At 36.6% G+C, this 23,060-nt stretch overlaps 2 protein-coding genes across 7 annotated transcripts in view; both read left to right on the top strand.

The window, feature by feature from the left end:
* The window catches only part of LOC131158334 (uncharacterized), a 118,327-nt gene that overhangs the window by 70,555 nt on the left and 24,712 nt on the right, over window positions 1-23,060 (top strand). For 4 of the 6 annotated variants that reach the window (XM_058113124.1, XM_058113123.1, XM_058113128.1 and 1 more), the window contains exons 9-12: window positions 2,066-2,137; window positions 2,264-2,365; window positions 3,359-3,433; window positions 13,608-13,727. In XM_058113124.1, the coding sequence (XP_057969107.1) occupies window positions 2,066-2,137; window positions 2,264-2,365; window positions 3,359-3,433; window positions 13,608-13,727 (369 nt within the window). The remainder of the gene's footprint in view (window positions 1-2,065; window positions 2,138-2,263; window positions 2,366-3,358; window positions 3,434-13,607; window positions 13,728-23,060) is intronic. The other 2 variants (XM_058113125.1, XM_058113126.1) reach the window with 1 other exon arrangement.
* LOC131158333 (uncharacterized) lies at window positions 18,302-21,207 on the top strand. The gene is made up of 5 exons (XM_058113122.1): window positions 18,302-18,704; window positions 18,803-19,482; window positions 19,585-19,721; window positions 19,840-19,915; window positions 20,034-21,207. The coding sequence occupies exons 1-5, from the start codon at window positions 18,412-18,414 to the stop codon at window positions 20,594-20,596; spliced, it is 1,749 nt and encodes a 582-aa protein (XP_057969105.1). The 5' UTR covers window positions 18,302-18,411; the 3' UTR covers window positions 20,597-21,207.

Below are 23,060 nucleotides of genomic sequence, written 5' to 3'. Positions count from 1 at the left end.
GACATCACCCCAATTCTATTTTTCACTTGTATATGCTAAACCTCTAACTTGTATCAGCCTTCTGAACAATTGGCTCTTCCACTATACCTAAATTTGCTCCTGTATCTCCCCATAGAACTTTTTGCACTACCTCGTCAGAAATTCCTCGCCTCTCTTCAAAATTTTTCCAGCTTTCAAAACCCATCTGCACTGCATTCCGATGAGCACAGAGCTTTTAGCCCCTAAACTATTCAAATATAGCTTCCTTGCCACTATATTTTCCCCTTAAAACAACGTTATTCCCCTGAATCTTGTCCTGACAGGCTTTTTGGTTCTTTCTGGAACCCTACCTTTGAAGGCCCAGTTGAAGTTCTGTCCTCTATGCAGATTTTCTCTCCCACCAAGGGAACATAATCATCAACCAAACTCCCAGAGTTGTCTAAGGCGAACCTGGCGATTACTGCCTTTTTTCCCTTCAAGACGTGGGAATTTTATTCCTGCTTGACAGCGAGGAAGTAGCCTTTTGGACTACTTGATCTGCTTTAAAGACAAACAGTGCAAGGTTGGAGTTGGAACTTGAGTTTTCTTTGAAGTTGAATGAAAGACTGAGTCCATGGGCTGTCCATAAAGGTTATCAGGTGAAATCTAGTCTGGAGTACTTGCAGGAACCTCTTGTAAAGCCCTTCCTCAAGTTTAAAATCTTTTGGACTGTTAACACCAATTTTAGGAATTTGGGCCTCATCATTTAAGTGGCCTTACTGAGAGTATCTTCCTTCCTAAATTGTGGTCTAGGTTCAAAACCACTTCAACTGATTTTGGGATTGATCATAAAACTAGCCTATCCAAGAATTATGAAAGGCCCCCTTCCTTTCCACTGTATGGCACAATCCAAATCAATCATGAGTATCCAGGCCCACACCACCATGTCTTCATTGCCCCGTCATCCAAAAAAAGCCTAGCTGCCTCTTAACACTTTCACATGCCGAGCGAAACCCTAGATGTCTCAACTGTGGGAGACCTAATCTCTAGAACAACATTATTGACTCCCAAAAATGAAAGCCCAGCTTACTCCACTTGCGTTTTCCCATGATACCGAGCACCACACTGCATCTTCTCTGCTACTGAAACATTATTCCATGCACTATTTTGAAGATGAATTCCTTGTCTACTGATACAATTTGGCTTTGTCAACAATTACAACCCTTCTTACCATCACCTTCACCACCAGAACTAGAAAGAAGAACCTTATGTAGCAAAATATTTCTCCAAAATGTTGCTACAGTGCCACCTATCTCATTTAGACCCGTTACAAACAAATACCGAAAGCCTCTTTCCTTTCCACCCAAGCCCTAGCTCCAAACAATTGCCCGCTTCTATTACGAATTGCCATCCAATATTTTATGCTTTGAACATGAAATCTTCAAAATCCCCTTCCCAATCTTCCAGAAAATGAAGAAAACAGAGAATCAATTTTTAGCGACTGAAGAAAATCTTACCCACTTATTAGGTAATTCCGCGCCTAATTGTGTTCAAGAATGAAGAGTGTGAAAGCCTTAACCACTTTATCCAAACTCAGTTTGAAGGTCCTTCCCTTCAATCTAGTTGAACATTTGTGATTACCTTAATTCATCACCTACTGCAGCCATGGTGTTCAGCAAAAGCGGCACAAAGAATAGGGTAGGTGTTTTGCTAGAGAAAAAGAGAGAGTGCATTGTAATAACGAAGCAATTATTTGTTGATTAGTGTTCTTTCTCTCTCCTTACTTCCTTCCCTGCTCTGATGGGTGGTGTGCAGAAACAACTGAAACATATTCACATCCAACCTCCTTAGTTGACCTTACCATAGGATGATCAGTAAGCTGGCATATCTTATTATGGTCTAATTCTTGACTTCTCAGTTAGCTGCATTTTTTCTTTAAAAAAACTATGATTTTAATTTTATCTTTTATATGTTAACTTCGCTAAGTTGTTCCTTCTGATAACTTTGGCTGCCTCACAATTTATTTATATTCTTCTCTTTTTTAAGAAAAAAGGTTGTTTTTTTTTTCCCTATGCTGCTAGTTTACATAAATTCTAGGTGTTTGCAGGGAGCTGCAGTAACATTGGCTCAATTAGGAGAGTATCCTCGTGCGGCATCTCGACTTGAGGAGTTAATGAAGGTTTTTGCCTTCACAGATTAAGTATTGGATATATGATGAACTCCATGTTCCTTTGCTTTCATTTAGGCAATGTTGAAACTTATGGATCTGTCAGCTCAATTTTAATTGATATGTTGTGTTCTATAGGAAAATCCAAGCAACCCTGATGCGTTTCGTTTGCTTGGAGAAGTTAAATACGGTCTGAAGGACTATGAAGGTAGTGCTGCTGCATATAGGAGTTCTGTAATGGTCAGTATTCATTTAACAAGGAATGATCTATGTGTTAGATAGTTGTAAAATTAGGATCATCTTATACAAGTATGAATTTGTGTGCATGTTGGATTTTATACATTTCTTCATCCTTTGGTACAATATGATGCATTTTATGCTGAAGTGTGCTTTTGTTGTTGTTATGTAATGCCAAATAATTTATTTACTTAATTATTGATACCTTATCAGTAACATAGTGACAGCTGCACTGTATGCGGACAGTTCGAGTTGGTAAGTTTCATAAAGAGCAGACAAACATTTTTTTCTCTTTTATTGACATGGTCCGTCAATACTTCAGGATGATGCCATAAACATAAACAGGAATGCAATTATGAGTTGAAGTCAAGTATTCAGGATGAAGCACATAAAACTATTAACTGTATATAAACAAATTATTGCCAATGTCTTTTATTGCTCTTGATATTATCATATAAATGATTTAATTTCTCTTGCTGGGAAAGTTTGTGAACTGTAAAACTTGGAAATAGTGTTGCATTTCTTGAACTTACTAAACAGATTGTATGAACCTTGCTTAACTTGTTTTCCAAAAAGTTTCATTTTTATCTGTTGTGTATATATGAAATTAATAATGATTAATGCTCTGCAGACGTTAATAAAATGTTTTGCAAGATGCAAAATATTGGTTGCAACAAATTTTTTACTGCATTAAATGCTTTATGTTTTTTCTTGGTTGATTTTTTCTATTGATGCTGATCCTCTTCCGTCCTCCTGGCTCCCTGCGTGAGTGAAAATCGGATCTTTGTCATCTTGATTAGGGTGGCATGCTTGTAATTTTATGCTTTAGGAGGGGATCCCCAATCAATCTCACACTTCTTATTCACCCGTCCCCTGCCCTGTCTCGCCCTAAATTTTTTTGTTTTTAAATTATTTCTTTTCATCTCAATCAGATTTCATACAAAATCAACCACTAAGAATAACTTGAGAACTATTTTTCTTTTTATTACCCGACAGGTGTCTAAAACTATTAATTTTGAAGTTCTGCGTGACCTGACAAATGCATTGCTTGCTGCTAAGAAGCCAGATGAGGTTTGTCAATAGTCTATTGGGATAATTTAATTCTGTATATTGTGCTCTTTTTGTTCAAAACCATTTTTTTAGTAGAACTGCATGTTGTTCTTTTGTTTCTTTGCCTTCCCCTTTTTATTCTTGATTTTGTGGGGAATCCTTTCTTATTGTTAAGTACTGTTTAACTACAATTGTTGAAGAACCACTTGATTTAAATGCTTAACTTACTATTAATAGAATGGTTCAAATTTTCCTCCCTTTTGAGAAGGTTTTTCATTATATAGGCAAGACTGCCAGTTATATAAGGTAACTTAAATCTGTACATGCTAATTACACCGAGTGATTTGAGGAAGCTATATATGGTAAGCCAGCTAATTATATAAAGTGATTTTAGGAAACTATACATGGTAAGCTAAATCTCCTCTCCTACTTATGAAAGTATATACAACCTAGATTAATAGCTATTAACAAGGCATAATTTATGGCCTTCTATTGACATCCTCCCTCAAATTGATGCTGGTTATCCATAAGCATCAATTTTTTTTGTAAGAAAATTATGCCGTTGCCGTGTGAGAGCCTTAATGAAAATATTTGCCACTTGAGGATTGCTAAACGCATGAGGAAGAGAGATAGTTTGAGCTTCAAACGCCTCACGGATGGAGTGGCAATCAACCTCGATATGTTTAGTGCATTCATGGAAGATGGGATTGGCTGAAATGTGAATGGCACTAGTATTATCCGCATGAAGAGAAGTAGGACCACCTGGACAAAAGCTAAGTTCAGCCAATAGCCCTCGGAGCCAATGCATCTCAGTGCAAGCTTGGGACATGACCCTATATTTGGACTCAGTAGAGGACTTAGAAAATGGTCATCTTTCTTGATTTTCCAAGAAATAAGATCCGGACCAAGAAACAAACACCAACCCATAGTAGAACGTCGAGTGTCACTACACGCAGCATAATCAGCATCACTATATGCTACAAGATCAAGTGAAGTACCAGCAGGATAGAAAAGTCCCCGCAAAGCTGTGCCATGGACATAGCGAATGATTTGTAAAACTGCAGCGATATGAAGGTGCCATGGAGAAGCCATGAACTGACTAACCTGTTGGACTGCATAAAAAATATCAGGTCTAGTAATTGTAAGATAGACCAAGCTGCCAACCAGCGTACGATAGGCTACAGGGTCTGATAACAAGTCACCCTCTTCTTTGCACAGCTTGAGATTAAGTTCCATGGGAGTATCAAGAGGGGTAGAGTCCTGGAGACCAGCAGCAGCCACCAAATCCTGGGCATACTTGTGCTGTGACAGAAAAATACCATGTGAACTAGCAGTAACTTCTAGACCAAGAAAATACGTAAGAGATCCCAGATCCTTCATGTGAAAAGAGTCCTGTAAATACTGCTTTAATTGGGAGATCAGAACCGAAATAGTGCCCATGATGATTATGTCATCAACATACACCAAGAGAATGACAACACCAATCTCAGTTTTGCGAAGAAACAAAGATGCATCATACTTGCTTTTGAGAAAAGCAAACTTGAGTAGGGTAGAAGTAAATTTCTCATACCATGCATGAGGGGCCTGTTTGAGACCATACAAGGAGCGATGCAACTTGCACACTGCCGAAGTAGGGGTGGAAAGTAAATCTGCAGGACGACGCATATAAAAACATCTTCCTTGAGATCCCCGTGAAGAAAGGTGTTCTTCACATCCATTTGGTGCAAACCCCAATTTTGAGAAGCGGCAATAGCCAAAATTGTGTGGATGGTGGTCATTTTGGCCACCAGAGCAAAAGTTTCCTCATAATTTACTCCATATTCTTGATTATTTCCAAGAGCTACTAAGCGGGCTTTATACCTGTCCAAACTACCATCAGACTTAACCTTAATAGAATAGACCCACTTACATCCAAGTGGAGTCACACTTGCAGGACGATCCACCACTTCCCAAGTCTTATTAGCCTCAAGAGCACATAGTTCCTTCTGCATGGCTTGCTGCCAGCATTTCTCTTTGACTTCCTGTAAGTAACCGGTAGGAATAGCAATAGAAGATAGAGTGGCAGACAGTGCAGAAGTAGTAGTACCTGCCATATGTGACGGGAATCCATAGCGGTCAGGAGGAACAAATACTCTAGAGGAGCGGCGCAAAGGAGCAGAAGGGGGCAGCACTGGAGGTCTCTGCTGGTATACCATGCCTGGCTGGAACCTTTCAACATGAGTACTAGGTGCACTAAAAGTGTCATCAAAAGAAGGCAAGAAAGCAACAGAAGACTCCAGTGAGGAAGAAATAGGAAAGAACCATTGATTTTTAAAAAAGAGCACATTCCTTGAAACACAAACTCGATTAGAGTTTGGATCATGGCATAAATAATCCTTTTGTGTGACACTATATTCCAAGAAGGCATAACGGATGGATTGGGCAGAAAGCTTGTTTCTGTCAGGTGGGGGAAGATGCATAAAGCATACACACTAAAAAATGTGAAGATTTGTGTAGGTAGATTGTGATGATAAAGCCTGAAATATGGAGACTCAAAATCCAAAACTTGGGAAGGAAGTCTATTTATAAGAAAGGTTGCTGTGGTAAGTGCTTCAACCCAAAACGTAGGAGGAACTGAAGACTCAATGAGCATGGTCTGGACAACATCTAAAAGATGACGATTCTTTCGTTCGGCTACTCCATTTTTTTGTGGAGTATATGGACAAGAACGTTGAGAGATAATACCTTTAGATTGCAAGAAAGATTGGAACTCATGAGACATATGTTCCCCACCCGAGTCGAACCGAAGAATTTTAACAGCAGCTGAAAATTGAGTGTCAACAAGAGCTAAGAACAGTTTGAACATATGAAAAACTTATGATTTGTGCCACAAGAAATACACCCATGTATATCTGGTGTAGTCATCAATAAATGTCACAAAATATTTGTATTGGGCATGAGAAATAATAGGACTAATACCCCATACATCACTATGAATGATCTCAAAACTGTGGGTGGCCCTACTTCCTTTAGAAGGAGAGGGTAAAGTCTTACTTTTTCCAAGTTTACAAGTTGCACAATCAGGAAACATAGTGGAAGAAGAATGCTCTTTATTATTCAATAGACCAGATTTCGACAAATAAGATAGAAATTAGGATGACCAAGGCGCTTATGCCAGACTTCATTTGACACTCTAGACTTATCACAAAGTAAAGACAGTACAGAGAATGAAGGTAAGCTTCATGGAACAGGTAGTTGTAGAGAAAAGAGAAGTCCATGCTTAGGCCCCTTCACTATCATCTGCCCTGACTTCTGATCCTGTACAACACAACCACCATGAGTTTACTTCATAATTTTGGTCCACAAGATGGCCAACAGAAACTAAATTCACAGAGAGATTAGGTGATACAAGAACATCCTTAAAGGAAGAAGATACATCACCAACTGCCACAATGGGTAGAGCACTACCATTGGCTGTTTGAATATGTGAAGAGCCACAATATTCTATGACATTACTTAAATCATGGAGAGAATTAGTCATATGATTAGAAGCACCCTAGTCTAGGTTCCAAGAGGGAGATGAAGAACCAGTACCTTGAAGAGCCAATGCTGAAAAATGCACTCACAATCATTTCTTGCACCGTTTCTTGAGTTAGAAAAGGTGTTGGAGGCTATAAGGCAACAGCAGAAGTTGCAGCAGTAGCAGCAGGCATAGCTGGCTGTAAGTCACCAGTAACAACAGCATGATAGACCTTGTTGGAGCATGAAGGATGAATAGTACAGTCCTTAATTATGTGCCCTGGCTGCTTGCAGTAATTACAAAATTTTTGAGGACAGTGAAGGGCAATATGACCAAATTTCTTGCAACTATAGTACTGTGTGGTGCTCATGTCACGACCCTTCCCCTTGCCATGAGCAGCATAGGCAACTGAGACAGTATTAGAAGCAACGTGTGACTGCTCCATAATATTCTGAGTATTGAGGCATTGTTCCTCACACAAGAGTTCTCCAAAACAGGCCTCCAAAGTCAGAACAGGATCTCTATTTAGTAGAGAGGCACGAATAGATTGAAAGTCAGGCCTCAATTTCATTAGAAATTGGTCTCTTTGGCTGGTTTTGTGTACGTGTTGTACTGTCACCGGTCCTGCCTCCAATCCTTCTGCAGAGACCATGGCTGTAACAAGGTTGGAATAATCATTCCAGAAAATCAGAAAACCAGAGTAGTAGTCTTGAACTGATAGATCCCCTTGAGTATGGTTAGCAATGGCCAACTCAAGCTGGAAGCGCCTAGCATTGTTGTCTTGGTTATAGACTTGCTTAAGATAATTCCACATTGCCTTTGCAGACCTATGAGGACGCAGAGAAAGAATCAGATATGGCTCCATAGAACCAAAAATCCAGGACATGATTTGATCTTTGGCATCCCAAGCTGCCTTATTGGCCACAGACCTTTCCGCGGTAGATCCCCCTTTGCTGCTGCCGTCTATATGTCCCCACAACTCTTTACCCTTGAGAAAGGCCTCCAATTGAAACTCCCAAGCAGCATAATTTTTGCCAGTGAATCTGACACAAACATTATCTGACTTCTCCATAAGTACTGAGGCTATGACTAAAAAAACTAGGACTGAGATTTCTTAGAGAATGGCTCTGATACCATAACAGAATGGTTCGAATTGTCCTCTCTTTTATGAGGTCTTTCATTATATAGGCAAGACTGCCAGTTATACAAGGAAACTTAAATCTGTACATGCTAATTACATAGAGTGATTTTAGGAAGCTATGCATGGTAAGTTAAATCTCCTCCTATTTATGAAAGTATATACAGCCTATATTAATAGCTATTAACAAGGCATAATTTATGGAACTATGTCTGTTGATCTTTAACATGTTAGTCATAAAAGATACTGCCCAAATTCCCAACCCTTATTATTCTGAATTTCATGTTTAAGGGAGTATTCACTATAGTGCTCTCTAGAGTATAGCATCTTTCCACCCCCTAGGTAGGCTTTTCATCCCTATAATTAGAGTTTTTATTTTTGTATTCTATCATAAAGAGAATTTTTAGCTCAATTCAACCTTTCAGTTTCTTTTTGCCCTTCGTTACAGTATCTTCACAACCTTATGCTTCTATTTCCTGTCCTTTGCTGAAGGTCTTAAATTTCGATTTTGACTAAAATTTCAAAGCTCCAAAAGTATGAAAATTTCAATTTCGATGTCAATTTCAGTTCTGATTTGAAAAAACGATGGAAATTAGTAGTAAAGCATGGAATTGTTTAATGAAACTCTAGAATTGGTTAATAGACATAATAATGTATGTTTTAGGACTAACATATTACAAATTAAATACATATATGTTGTGTATGAGGTACAATAGTTGTAATATACTATGTCTATTAAACATATTAGGTTGATATAAATGAAAGTCATATCCCATTAAATATGATGATTATACAAATAAAAATAATTTAGATATGAATGGTTAAATAAAGTGTTGTTGAAAGTTTAGGGTCTGTATGGTATCATTGCTGTTTTCTATTTTCTGTTTATGTTTCTCCATAGTAAATAATTTAGTTTTTTGTTTCTGTTGCCGGTTTTCAGTTGTTTGCCAAACTAAAAACTAAATTTTATGGTTTTCAATTGGTTTGGCAACTTGTTGCCAAAAATTTTAATATCTAGAAATTGTTTTTTATTTTTTTGGATTAAATGATCGTATGAATTTAAATATAATTAAAAGAAAAATGTGCATAAATTTCAAAAAATAATAATAAAGCCAATTACAAAATACTTTAACTATTTTTCAATTGACATGACCAATAAAATTTTTATTGTAAGTAAAATTTGAAAGTAGAATAATTATAATAATTTTTTTTTTTATTATAGTAATTTTTTCAATTTGTATTATTTGTAATTTTATTATTTTAATCATATTTCTATAATATTATTTGATATAAAGATGAAAATGAGCATTTTTATTTAAGTTTTTAATTTGTATTAGTTTCATAAATGTCAACCAAATAGGTTGCTGGTTTCTAGTTTTTAGTTTTTATTTTTGATTTTTGGTTTTCGTTTCTCTAAAGTGATACCGAACGACGTAATTTTTCAGGTAATTTCAAAATCCCTAGGAATAACTACTAATATTTTGTTTCAATAAAGAAGAGATAAGATAAATTTAGAGAGATTTCACTTTGTGTTAAAATCTCACTTTTGATTTAAGGAAATTGCATTCTATAGTTAAAATTTCGACAAATTTCGCTAAAATTTTGAGATTTCAATAAATTTTGGGTGATTTGTTGAAATTTCGATGGAGATTATGCAAGATAGAAATCAACTGCCATTTTGATTTCTGGGGTGATGGAAAGTGAAAATTTTGACGGAAATTTCGATAATTTCCTTGAAATTTAAGACCATGTCTTTGCTTGATCTTTCCCTGCCATCTCAGGCCTGTAATATATAAATAAATAGTGTTGTCTGAGTAGTCAGATTCAGGGGCATGTCCTTGAAAAGATGGGATGTGTTATTTTCTCCCTAATCTATTTGGCGATGTTAGAAGCTGATGCTCAACTACTTGCATTGGGTTGTTTCTCATATATTTGTGACTTTGTTCCCTAAATTCATTATTTCGGTTAAAGTTACTTCTTATAGACTGATACTATCTGACGTTATGTACTTAATAATCTCAAAGATTTTTGCAAATAGGATTTGGCCTCTGTTGAGGGAATGGGTTGGCCAGTATCAGGCCTCTGTTCCATGCAGGAATAATGTGATTGTAAGTTGTTGCTGAGAGAGATCCATACTCTTAAGGCCAGTAGAGATGGTAGTTTTAATGATGCTGGAAATGGTTATTTCTGAAGCATATTCCTGCCTTGAATGGAGGTTCATAGAGACTATTCTGTGTTGTTTTAGCATCCATGAGCAATTCATTCAATGGATATGCACTCCATTATAATGCCTTGCAGGTATGATTACTGATTTTGTTAGGAACCTGTTCTCGAGGAGGATGAGGAAAGGTCTATGATCAGGGGGTGGATGGTGCCTTATTTCAGCAGAGACAATGGAGTGGTTAGAGAGGCCTGTTGAGAAGATTAGAGGTGCAGTGTTTGAGATGGATTGAGATAAAGTTCCTGGGACAGATAGTCTACAATGGTGCTATTATTTTTTATTTTTTATTTTTTTGGGGGACTGCTGGGATGCTTTGAAGGAAGATATTCTCAGAATCATTCTCTTTTTTGGTTAGGCCTCAGAGTTTTTCATAAATTTTCTCATAATGGGCATAGTTTTACCTAAAAGCTTAAGCTATAAGGTTGTGGACTAACAATGTATATGCCTTAAAACTCCCCTGTACGTGCAGCCTGAAAGCATGTCGAGAGAGAAACAATCGACAAACAATACCCATTATAGGGAATAAGATAATTCTTAACTAACAGACAATAGAGGGCAGGTCTAGGATCAATTGTAAGTTGCTCCTTTTGACTTGTAGGTCACGGGTTTGAATTCGAAGAAACAGCCTTTCTGCATAAAAGCAGGGGTAAGGCTGCATACACTGTAACTTGTGGCATAGGGACACATTTTTTTTTTAACACACAGACAATAAATGTGGGGCAACATGACTAGAACCCAGGACCTCCTGCCAACCTGGCCCTGATACCATCTTAGAGTGCCACTTAAATAAAAGCTTAGGCTATTAGGTTGTGAGCCAACTATATATTAGGCCTTGATAGTTTAGATATGTGCAACTATAGAGAGGTAGCAAAGATAAGGAGAAGAAGAAATGGGAGAATCTCTAGGATAATGACAGTGGAGTCCTTGGTGATTTTGATTGTCATGGTGGGTGTTTTTGGATGAGATTCAGGGACAATGTGGATATGGTTCTGACTCTTCTTATTTACTTGGGGATGGAAGAATTGGAGGGGATTTCTATTTTTGGATGCTAAAGTTTGAGTTTATATTACTTTAATCTTCAAAATTTTGTGTCCCAGATTTATCATTTATTTTTCTCTAATGAGCGACAGAGTTCGTAATGGAGAGATAATTCATTTTTGGAAGGATCATTGGATACTGGAGGCTGTTTTGGTTCCTGTATTTCCTTCTTGTTTACCTACTCTTCTTGAAACCCCTATTTCTTCTTTCCTCCTCTTGCAAGATGGTGGGCATTCTTGGGATTTTCATATTGTGAGGAATCGTAATGTGAGATAGACTAATAATCTGTGCCTTTTGACTAATGTTCTTGATTCTTTTTCTTTTTCTTGATTTGGGCAGTGATAAAAAGGTTTGGAGTCTAGATTAGTCTAGAGATTATTCTTGCAAGTCTTTTTTGTTCTCACGTGCTTCACGATCCGAATGCTAGACGTTTTGCCTTTACTCTTTCATTTGGAAAGTTAAAGCTCCTTCAAAGATAACGGTCTTTATGTAGATTGTGATCCTTGAGAAAATCAATGCTAATGACTTGCTTCAGATATGAAGTCCGAATAAGTCCCTATCAACTGATGTTTTTGTCCTTTGCTTTGAGAGTGGAGCAACTTATTCAAATTTGTTCGTATGTTGCCCCTTCACTAGGGTTCTTTGGAGTAACTTGTTTGGTATTTTTAGTGGGAGTTAAGTTTGCTTCTCTTCTGTGGAGGCTCGCTGCACTACTATTTTTAAAGGTGTGGTTACTTCTCTTAACTTGCCGTGTAGTAGAGTGGTGTTTCTTTGTGTTCTTGTGGTGTTCGGTGAATGGCTTATTTCAGGGTGATTGCTTTTCTCATTTAGAGCTGTCTTGTAATTATTTGTATTTGTATTTTTTTTTCTTTTTCTGTTCTAGCTGTTTTTCTTTTGTATCAGGAGGATATCTTATTTCTCAGTTTTAGTTTTTCTCTTTTTGTCCTATTCCTTCTTTCTCTAATACAATTCTTTGTTTCAAAAAAGTAAACAATACCTAGCCTGTAGTTGTGCTTCTCAATGGTGGTTGATGTAGGATGGGAGAGCGTTAATAATGCTCAAAATGGACATGTCTAAAATGCTTATTTGCATTAGTTGAGGGTTCTTGCAGACAATTCTGCATTGCTTTCACTTCCATGAGCAATCCATTCACTGGATAATGCAGTGTATTATGACTAGCATTTGGCATGCTTCTCGGTGGTTGGATGGGAAACTGGAAATAGGGTGGATCAATTCAATCCTCTTTAGAGTAGCGTCAAGGGCTTGTTCGCTCCTAAGCCCAATAGAGTTAATATTAATTAATTTATTGATTCTATTTTTTATATGTTGTTCCAATTATCTGTTCTTCTGAGTTCTATTCAGTTATATGATCGTGATCTTCTTAACTTTAGTTTCTCCATAAATTAGGTCGATGCATTAAGGGTGTTTAGTTAGGATTATTTGAAATTGAATTGAGTAAGCATGTTTTTTCCCCGAATCTTCTCTTTCTTTTCCTTCTCTTTGCAGCAACGCATAAGTGGTATCAAAGTCCAATCACAGTCCCCCATTTGTATCCCTGCTGACTACCCATGTTGCCCCCCCCCTCTCTCTCTCTTCTTTTATGCACTATCAAGGAGGTTTGCTGCCACTGCTTTTTTCCATGAGATCCATCTGTCCACTCCATTAACTACACATGCCACTAAAATTAGACTCCCAATTGGCTGCTTGCTACAATTTCATTGTCAGCTGTCAAAGAATGCGATATCGCTGCTGAAAATTGAGCTGTTGCTGCACCCTTTTCTTCTTCACTTTGCATGATCCTTTGATCAGCGACCATATTAATCAGTCCTCTCCTTTGGTCAGCAGAACCCTTAATGGTCATTGCAGAATTTCACATTCGTTAGTATGTTGGAAAGAATAGATTTATTTTTGATAAAGATAAGGTGCGATCATTAATTGACTGGTTACCTCTGGGTGACCTAGCATCGCAACATCCCTCCACAGCTCATTTAAACATAGGTTTGACCTGCATCCCAGTCGATGGCTTGGTCCAGAGCTCACACTCTTACTGCTGGGCTATACCATGAGGGGTAATGATGATTTATTGTTATTATAACCCTATTTTATTTAGTAAATATTCATTTCCTGTCTTTCAGTAGATATACCTCAAGACATTGAAACTCCAAGGTTTTAGATCACATTTTTTCAACCTAAATGTTCTAATGTTAATAATCTTGGCATTCGAAATTGATCTCTCACAGGCTGTGACACTATCATAGCTGGAATCTGTCACATATGCTTTAACTTTTCTTTTATGCAGGCTGTTGAGGTCCTCTTAGCATCTCGTGAACGTTTAACCACAAAAGATTCTGTTGATAGCAATGCTAAATTTGATATTAGGACGATGGAAAAGGAACTGGAGGAGGTGGATCCCATTCAAGTGAGTAAGGATGCCCAGCATTACATATTTAAGTGTTGCTTGCGACTCACACACATAAAGATATACATGTATGAAAAAGTAGCAATGTTCTCTAAAGTTAGTTTGATTCAAGAATCATATGCATTTGGCTTGCTCAGTTATGTTGCTGACTATAATATGCAGTCTCCAGTCTCCTAGTGATCTGTGATCCATGTGGTGCATACATGGTGCACTTTCGTTCCAGACCATTAGAATTTTGCAACCGCAAATCCTCTTCATCTTGTAGTTTTCTCTTTTACAATGCTTAAATTAAAAAAAAATGGCACTCATTAATGTATGCCACCTCACACAAATTGGGAAAAAGTTAAATGATATGAAACAAGCTTGAGACATGAAATTAAACTTTTGCCATATATTTTTTATAATGAAGGTAAATTTGCTAGATAGGTTAAGAGATACAATGCCAAATGAGGAGAAAAAGTCCTCTAGAAAAGGAAAGGATAAAAGAAAAGCAAAAAAGAAAAATAACATTGTAGTTAAGAACATCTATTCAGAAAACCCCTATTAGTGACCCTGTTCAAAATTCTGGATTGTTCTTTGTGGCATACAGGTAGGACAGCTTAATGCTTTGATATTCAAAAACGCCTCCTTGAATATGCCTCACAATAATTTCTGTTGGTGTGTTCATGCCTTAGAAAATATTTACTAGTTGTTTGACTTTCTCAGAAGGCAAATATTTTTCATTTATTGTGCTTTTAAAAGAATTACAAGTTATTACTTGGCCAAAATATTAATGGAATGTTTGACCTTCAGTATTGAGTTCAAATTTGTTATATTATGGAACAATTTCATGAATCAAATCATTTTGAGAATAATTCAACATTAGCGATCAGTCTAAGCCATTAGATTGAATTTTAATTATTTTCATCTTCACAAAATCAAAGAGTGGGTCAATTCATTCTAAGTTTCTAACAATATATTTGTTGAAGAGTATCAGCCAAAGGGGTATTTTTGTCCACTATATGCATTTATTATTATAAAAAAATTGAGAGGTAGCTGTGCTGGTAGGTCTCAAGTTTTGCCTTTCTTTTCCAGTTTTTATCTTCTCTCTCTCTCTCTCTCTCTCTCTCTCTCTCTCTCTCTCTCTCTCTCTCTCCACCATGAAATTCAACTTGTAATCATCCAAAACTGTAACCCAAATCTTAAGCTGTACAGAAAAAAGGTACTGATGCAAGTATTGTGCCAGCTTTCTGGTAGGTCATGGCCTCCCGTAGACAGGTGTGTCTCCCTGGTTGAGCAGAACCCCTCTAGAAATTTGAGCATTCGAGCTTTTAAATCTACCAGTTTATAATTCTTTTGGGTTGTGACTTCATTACTTCTCTTATCCAGCTTGAATCTAATGCAACCTGATGCTCTTTTGCTTTGATTCTTTTTGTGCTTGAAGTTTCCTGGAGTCTCTGAATAAATCCTTAGTGCTTTGTCTTGAATTAATAAAAGATGCAACATGGGAGTCCAAATATCAGATCTGGGGTGACTAATATTCTAATTATCTTATGGTCAGGTTCTGATATTTGTTTCAACATTGTTTTGTGTGATGTTTTTTTATTTCGTATGCAATATCAAGGTGTTAGTCTCTTGCGTAATGTGATATCAGTGTGCTTTGACTATTTAGCTCCTAGTACTCATGGATTCCAGGAACCCTATGCAATATACTGTGCCTACATGCTGCCTCCAAAAATTACTACCATTAAGTTGAATGGTAACAATTATATGCAGTGGTTCATAGTTGTTTAAATTCATCTCACTGATCTAGGGAAGCAGTTTCATCTAATTGACCAAGCAGTCCATGGTTTTAAATAACGGCCGTTACGTAGCGTAACGGCCGATACGTAACGGAAATCAGAGGGCCCGAAACCGATACGGGCCGATATCGCGGTTCGGAAAAAATTCACGGCCGTAACGGCCGTTACGGAGGCGTAACGGCACGTAACGGCCGATACTCCAACGTTACATGTCGTAACGTCCGTTACGGACCGTTACATGGCCGACAGGTAGCATATTCGCTGACGGGCAGCAGGCAGCAACGCTGCTTTCCCCCTCTCCCCAGTCCCCACACCCATCTGCCATTCAAAGGCTAAAAAGGAAAGTTACAAACTGACCTTGAAAATTTGTTGGCCTTCGGCAATAAGAAGGCTTCGAGGCTACCGAGCAGATCTACTCAGAATTGCAGACTTGCAGTTCCAGGCTTCCAGTTCCAGCAACTTGGCGAGTCACCGGCGACGGAAAAAGGTCTGCAGCAGCTCCGCCAGTCATCGCAGTCGGCACCTTCCTCCGCCAGTCGTCGCAGTCGCACCAGCCAGCCTCTCGATTTCAGCTTCGGAGACTCGGAGCTTGGAGTCATCTCTGGCTCGCTGCTTTTGCTTCGCTCCTTCGACTGTTCGAGGCTCCTCTGAGTTCCCTCGAATCCCTCCTCTCTCTCGGTCTGACTCGACTACAGGCCTCAGCGTATGAGACACTCTAACACCCACAGCACTTTTCATTATGTTTTTTTTGTTTTTTAAATTATATTTGTTGCACCACAGGCCACAGCCCTTTTCATTCCTTTCATTCTGTTTATTTTTTAAAATTATATTTTGTTGTAAAATAGGTTTGTTAAATTGAATTAAAAAAAAAGTAATTTAATAGAGTAAAAATTAGAAATCATTAATAATTATGTAAAATAAAATTTTCTTAATTTATAAATATTTTAATTGTATTATATTTTTTAAAAGATAATTATGAAAATTAATTCCATGACATAGCAAGCAATTATTAATATTATATAATTAATATTTTTTAAGGTTAGTAAATAATTAATATTTACCAATAATAATTGAAGCCTTTTTTATAATAATATTTGAATATCAATAATCCACTACTGCATTCACCATCTAAACAAAGCATTAAAATAATGTATGTACACAAGACATCCATGTGATGGCATTTTATATTATCTAGGCTTAATTGAGCTCTATTTTTCACCATTCTTAAAGAATTCCAAGGAATACTCTGCACAATTATTATAATATTTAGTCTTAGGATTTGCCAAACTTATAGAAATAAAATTAATTCATGGCACCAATTGGCTAACATACTATTTATGTCAGCTGGATAAAGTGGTCATTTTGATAAAGAAGATATCATATTCACTCCCATCTATTGAAAAAATATTAAATAATATTCATATTATAAAAGAAAAAAAAATTAAATAACATCTGTCACCCATTTTATGTTACATGTGTATCTACTTGCCATTTCTTGAGTAGGTTGACCCTGTTTATTAATATTTTTTAAGTTTTAAAACATTATTTTGACCTTAAATTTAAAATTAGGTAAAATAAATGTTTACATCTATTTTTTGTTTTTAGTTATCAAATAAAGTAAAAATTAATAACTTAATAAAAAAAAATTAATCTAATAGTTAATACATTAATAAATTTGATTTTTACTAATTACTACTAGAATTTGTAGAAAATTTTAATTTTAATCCATATACTGAGAAAATGTTTAAAAAATTAAATAGTCAATTTGTAATGTATGGATCTCTATTTGTGATGCTATGATGTATATGAAAATAGAGTAAAAATCTTTTTCACCTGTTAATTTCTTATAGTTATAAATGAAAATAAAATCAAGCTATAAAAAATAATGAAAATATCTTTTTAAAGATAAAGGAATATATTTTTTTTGTAATAAAATATCTAATATTTTATAATTTTGTTTATTTAAATATAAAAATAATAAACATTACTTATTATTTTTAATCAAATATTATACTTATTTTTACGTAATAAGTATTTAAAATTAGGACTATTTAGTACTTATTATTTAATATTTACTAAATTACTAATTATATTATTCCTGTCATTGTAGGAAGGTTGTAAGTTGTAACTTTGTATTTTCTTTATATTTTGTGTAGAGATCATCAAATTAAGTCTATCAATATGTCACGTGATAGAGGAAATGAAACTTACCTAGTGAAGATATTGGATGGCATTTTGGTACTGCGGTAGACGGTAATAGACATGTTATTATGTGTAAATTATGTGGGAAGATAATCAAAGGGGGCATTACACGCTTGAAACAACACTTGGCACATAAAAAGGGTCAAGTAGCTGGATGCTCAAATGTGACCACACAAGTAAGAGAACAAATGATGAAACATCTACAACAGTATGCTGAGAAGAAAAGAGATAAACAAAAAAGGCAAGAAGAAGCAGAAGCCCAAATTAGAGGAGATTTTGAGAATTTGAGCGATGAAGAAGACTTGGAAGAAGAAAGTATGAGATTTGCTCGACAAGAAAGCATGCGATCACAACAACAATGGGAAGATAGACAAAGATTTCGAGCAAGAACAACTGGAAGGGGTAATATTTATGAAGAGGGAGGTGGCTCTGGCAGTGGTGCTACCAGTGGTTTCAATAGAGCAGGAGCTCGGTCTTATAGTGGTCGAGAAGTTGGAGGTAGTGGACGACAATGGATCAATCCTGATGCCCCTGAAGCTAGACTAAAGGCAATGGATCCTATTTTAGAAAGAAGCAAGAGTGCGAAACAACCAAAACTCAACACAAAGTTACTGAAAGGTTTAAGAAGTAAATTAGGAAAAGCGGTTGGAAAATTCCTAATTTATAATCGGATTCCAGCGAATGTAGCTGACTCTCCATTTATGCAGCCTATGCTTGATATTGCTGCAGAGGTTGGAAAGGGGGTGAAGGGTCCATCACCCTATGAGATATCTGAAATTTATTTGGAGCAAGAGTATCAAGAAATGAAAAATTATATAGCTTCTTTTGCTGGAATTTGGAAGGAAAGAGGTGTAACACTTATGTGTGATGGTTGGTCAGGACCAACTAGAAAACACATTATAAACTTTTTAGTTTATTGTGATAGAGGCACCGTGTTTCATAAATCAGTTGATGCCTCTGATGTGCCAAGCAGAACAGCTGAATATTATTTCAGGTTATTTTGTTATTGTAATGGAAAATAACGGAAGTGGTATGGATATGGATGTTTTTAATTAAATAGTAGTAATTATTGAATATATAATTTCATTTCAGATTAATGGATGAGGTGGTTGAAGAAATTGGAGAGGAGAATGTTGTCCAAGTAGTGACTGATAATGAAGCTGCAATGAAGGCAGGAGGAAAATTATTAATGCAGAAGAGGCCCAATCTCTATTGGACAGCATGTGCAGCTCATTGCATAGACCTTATTCTTGAAGATATTGGTAAGAAAAGTAACGTGAAGAAGGTCTTAGAAGATGCAAGAACAATAACCTCATTTATTTACAACCACACATGGACAGTGAATTTCATGAAGAAATTCACAAATAATAGAGAGTTACTTCGCCCTGCCATCACTCGATTTGCCACAAATTTCATTGCTTTGGAGACTATTGTCAGGCATAAACAAGCACTAAGGGAAATGTTTACATCTGATGCTTGGAAAAACTCAAGGTTTGGAATGGCAAAATCAGGCCCAGCATATGATTCAAAGAAAATTATCTTAGGCAAAGAGTTTTGGCAAAAGGCCTCTGATATAATTAAAGTGCAAGAACCCTTGGTGAAAGTTCTTAAATTGGTTGATGGTGATGAAAAACCAACCATGGGCTTCATATACGAGGCAATTGATAGGGCGAAGTTGGCCATTCAAAAAGATTGCCGGTTTTACAAAGACTATTGGAAAATTATTGACAACCGGTGGAGTTTTCAGTTGCACCAAGATTTGCACGCTGCTGGTAAGTGTAAATCAAATACAATTTCTTATTATTTTAACTTTTAAATTATGCATAGTTGCATTAGAAAACTATTGATTAATATGTTTCTAAATTTAATTGTAGGGTATTTTTTGAACCCACAATTTCTTTATGGTGCCCCACCCTCTCCTGAAGTTGCTAGAGAAGTCATGGATGGAGTTAAAAAAGTGATAACCAAGTTGGTACCCGATATAGATACTCAAATTCGGGCTATTAATCAAGTAAGTATTTGTTCCATTAAATTGAATAATGAATTGTTCTAGTATTCTGTAATACTTTCAAGAATAATTATTAATACATCTAATTAATTAATTATATTTCACAATCATCATTTTTTAGTTGTTGCTATATCGAGATAGGCAGGAGACTTTTGGAACCCCGTTGGCTCAAAGGGCAGTGAAACAAACAAATCCTGGTAAATATGGCTATATAGCTAAATAATGGAAAATTACTCTATTTTCTCTCTTTGTGTTCAAATTTGACTTTTGAAATACGCTATACTAACATAAAACTCTTTTTAATTATTCATGCAGCTGAATGGTGGATTCATTATGGCTTGTGTGCTCCTGAGCTCCAAAGAATAGCAATTAGAGTTCTTAGCCAGACCACATCAGCTTCGAACTGTGAGCGTAATTGGAGCACCTTTAGCCTCATCCATACGAAAACAAGAAATAGATTAAAGTATATGAGACTACAAAAACTTGTTTTCGTACATTACAACATGAGGTTAAAGTTAAGACGTACAATGAGAAGAAGCCAACGAGAAATTGAAGAGGGTTTCAATCCTATCAATTTGGACTACATTTTCGAAGAAGATGATCCTTTAAGTCAATGGTTAGAGGAGAGAGAGACACCACTACTCGATGGTCAGGACAATTCAAATTGGTTAAATGAAGAGGTTGGTGGTACTACAGAAGGAGGTGATCAACCACCAATAAACGCGCATGATGATTCAGGTTCAAGCCCTGAACGTACACAAAGTGATGACAATCTTGGTTTGAGCCCACCAAGTGATGATGATGGTAATAGTGGTGCTGGAGCTGGGGTTGGGGGGGGGTGGCAGTGGTGGTGGTGGAGGCGGCGGTGTAGAATATAATTATGGATATGATACAGGGACATCATTTGGAAGGGATATATATCCTTCTGATCCTTATGGATTACATGACATACCTGAAAATTATGACTTGGGTATTCCTCCAGGGAACCAATCTTCACAACCCAGGAGAAGGAGGAGTGCTCGTGGTGACCCTAGCGATTCTACTGAAGATTCATATGGTGTGGTTCGTAGTTTTGGCGACTTTGGTTTAGATGGTTCATCATCACAATCATTTGGATCTCATCCAGCATATCCACATTATGCATCTCGTGACTCACATTTTTATCCCAGTGGATTAGGAATCTCAGGATCTAGTGAGTCTTCTTCTACACACTACCCAGAGCCAGCCCCTGCCCCAACTTATAGACATTATTCAGGAGAATTTTCATCACCAGTACATTTTCAAGAGCAACAACAAAATGATGCAAACTTGGGTTCATTCAACTATGTATTTCCACAAGGATGGGGAGATAATTTCCCATCCCAATCTCAAGATACAGATGCAAATTATGAAGACCCTCCACTTCATTCTTTTTGGTGGTGACATGTGTTATATTATAAATTTGTAATATTGTATTCATGTATTTTCAATTATTTATTGATATTTGATATTAATCACTTTTTAAATTCATGTATGTGTAATGTGTATATTGAGTATTAAGTCTATTGAGTATTGATTCATTTTTAGTAACTTTATGACTTAAATTAATTGATTCTTACATTTCTACATCTTTTTACTCATTAAAGTAATGTAAACTATAAAAAAATATGCTTTTTTTTGTAAACAGCGCACTAAAATTAATATAAAAATCATAATGCCTATTAAAAAGCATTTGTAGGTTGAATGAAAGCCTTCAAAATTCATTAAAAATCATGTATTAATGGATTTCATGCTTATTTTTTAATTTTCGCATGGTTGTGCATGCGTGAAAAAAATTCACGACCGTTACGCCCGCTTCCCGTTACGTAACACCCGCGTCTCCCGCGACCCGCGACACCCGCGACCGTTTCGCGACGTTACCCGCGACCGCGATTTCGAACCATGCCAAGCACCTAGCTACCTATTGAGAAAGAGAGACGAGAGTTATGGGTTCAAGTAGGTACCCAAATCGTTGGTTTGTTATGGAACTCTCTGGGGCTACATTTTGATGATATATATGCATATTTGGATGCATAAAGGATATATGAGATTATGTTAAGATACTATTTGTGAGCTATTTAATTAGGTTCTCTGATCTCTCTTTAGGCCTTTTTTTTTACAGGATTTAATCAGGTTTAAATACTTTGTGGAGGTGAAACTGGTTTAGAAAAAGTTGAATGTTCTTCAACTAGTTACCACTAATAGTTGGGAGGTAAAGAAGCAAAGAGAATAGGTAGTTGTGCTCATTTTTTTAGTTGGTTTGAAACCAGAATTCATTTCTTGAAGTCTCAACTGTTAGGAGGAGCCCTTCTTGGCATAACTCTATTCTTCAGTACTTGTGCTTCCTCTCAAGATGGTTTTCCCAGAGATACTTTGGTGCATGATCCTGGTTTAGTGCCACAGTTATCGCATGAGGGTGATCAATCTGGTGGTGGTATAGGCTTCTATGGTCGATGTGGTAATCATGGTGGCAGAGCGAGATAGAGGCCTACCTTATGGATGTACTTAATTCTGTGGGTTTAATTATCGTACTCTTAACTAGTGCTAGGAGCCTAGGATTGATTGCTAGACCATCTCAGGTTGTTCATACTGTGACATCTGACCTCTTCAGTTCATGTTCATGTGCCCTTGGTCGTATGAAATAGAAAATTGTAACTATATCAGATGATGAATATGCTATGTTCCTACATTATTGAGCAGCCCAACAAACCCCTCTCCCTACTGCATCATTGGCCCAACTAGGTAATAGTTTCTCTTTCATCCAGCTCTTCTCCTAGACTTGTATATTCAGTTGCTGCTGATAATATGTCAAATCTAATATTTTTTCTTGATTTTCAGTATTCAAAATCACTTTCTAATTTCACTCTTGGCAGTGGATCCTTATACTTTACTTTTAGTTAGTAGTTTGGGATTGTGAAACCTGATTCTTCCTCGTTCCTGCTGTTAAAGTTTGATATACATTGTTGGCCCACAACCTAACAGCTTAAGATTTTGGATGAACTGGTAATCTTACATGGTCTTGGAGTTGGAGCAATGGTTGTCAGGAGTTCCTTGGTTTTAGTCTTTTTGCCCACGTTTGTTTTGCAGTGGTTAAAAATTATCTTTTCTCCTGTAATAGCTGTTCTTTATGGTTTGTTTATCTCTCCATGTGCAATTGGGCAGCCTGTGCAGGGTGGAGGTGCGGGTGTTAAAGTTTGATGTACATTATTCACCACATCTCAAGAACTTCATCTTTTAGATGAAGTGGTTATCTAATACCTTATGTCACGTTCCTGATTTTTGGCACATGACAGGTTGTGACTCCATCTAAAATCCAATGGAGTC

Source organism: Malania oleifera, chromosome 6, assembly GCF_029873635.1.
Source record: "Malania oleifera isolate guangnan ecotype guangnan chromosome 6, ASM2987363v1, whole genome shotgun sequence".
Lineage (NCBI taxonomy): Eukaryota > Viridiplantae > Streptophyta > Magnoliopsida > Santalales > Ximeniaceae > Malania > Malania oleifera.
This window is presented reverse-complemented; position numbering and strand designations above follow the sequence as displayed.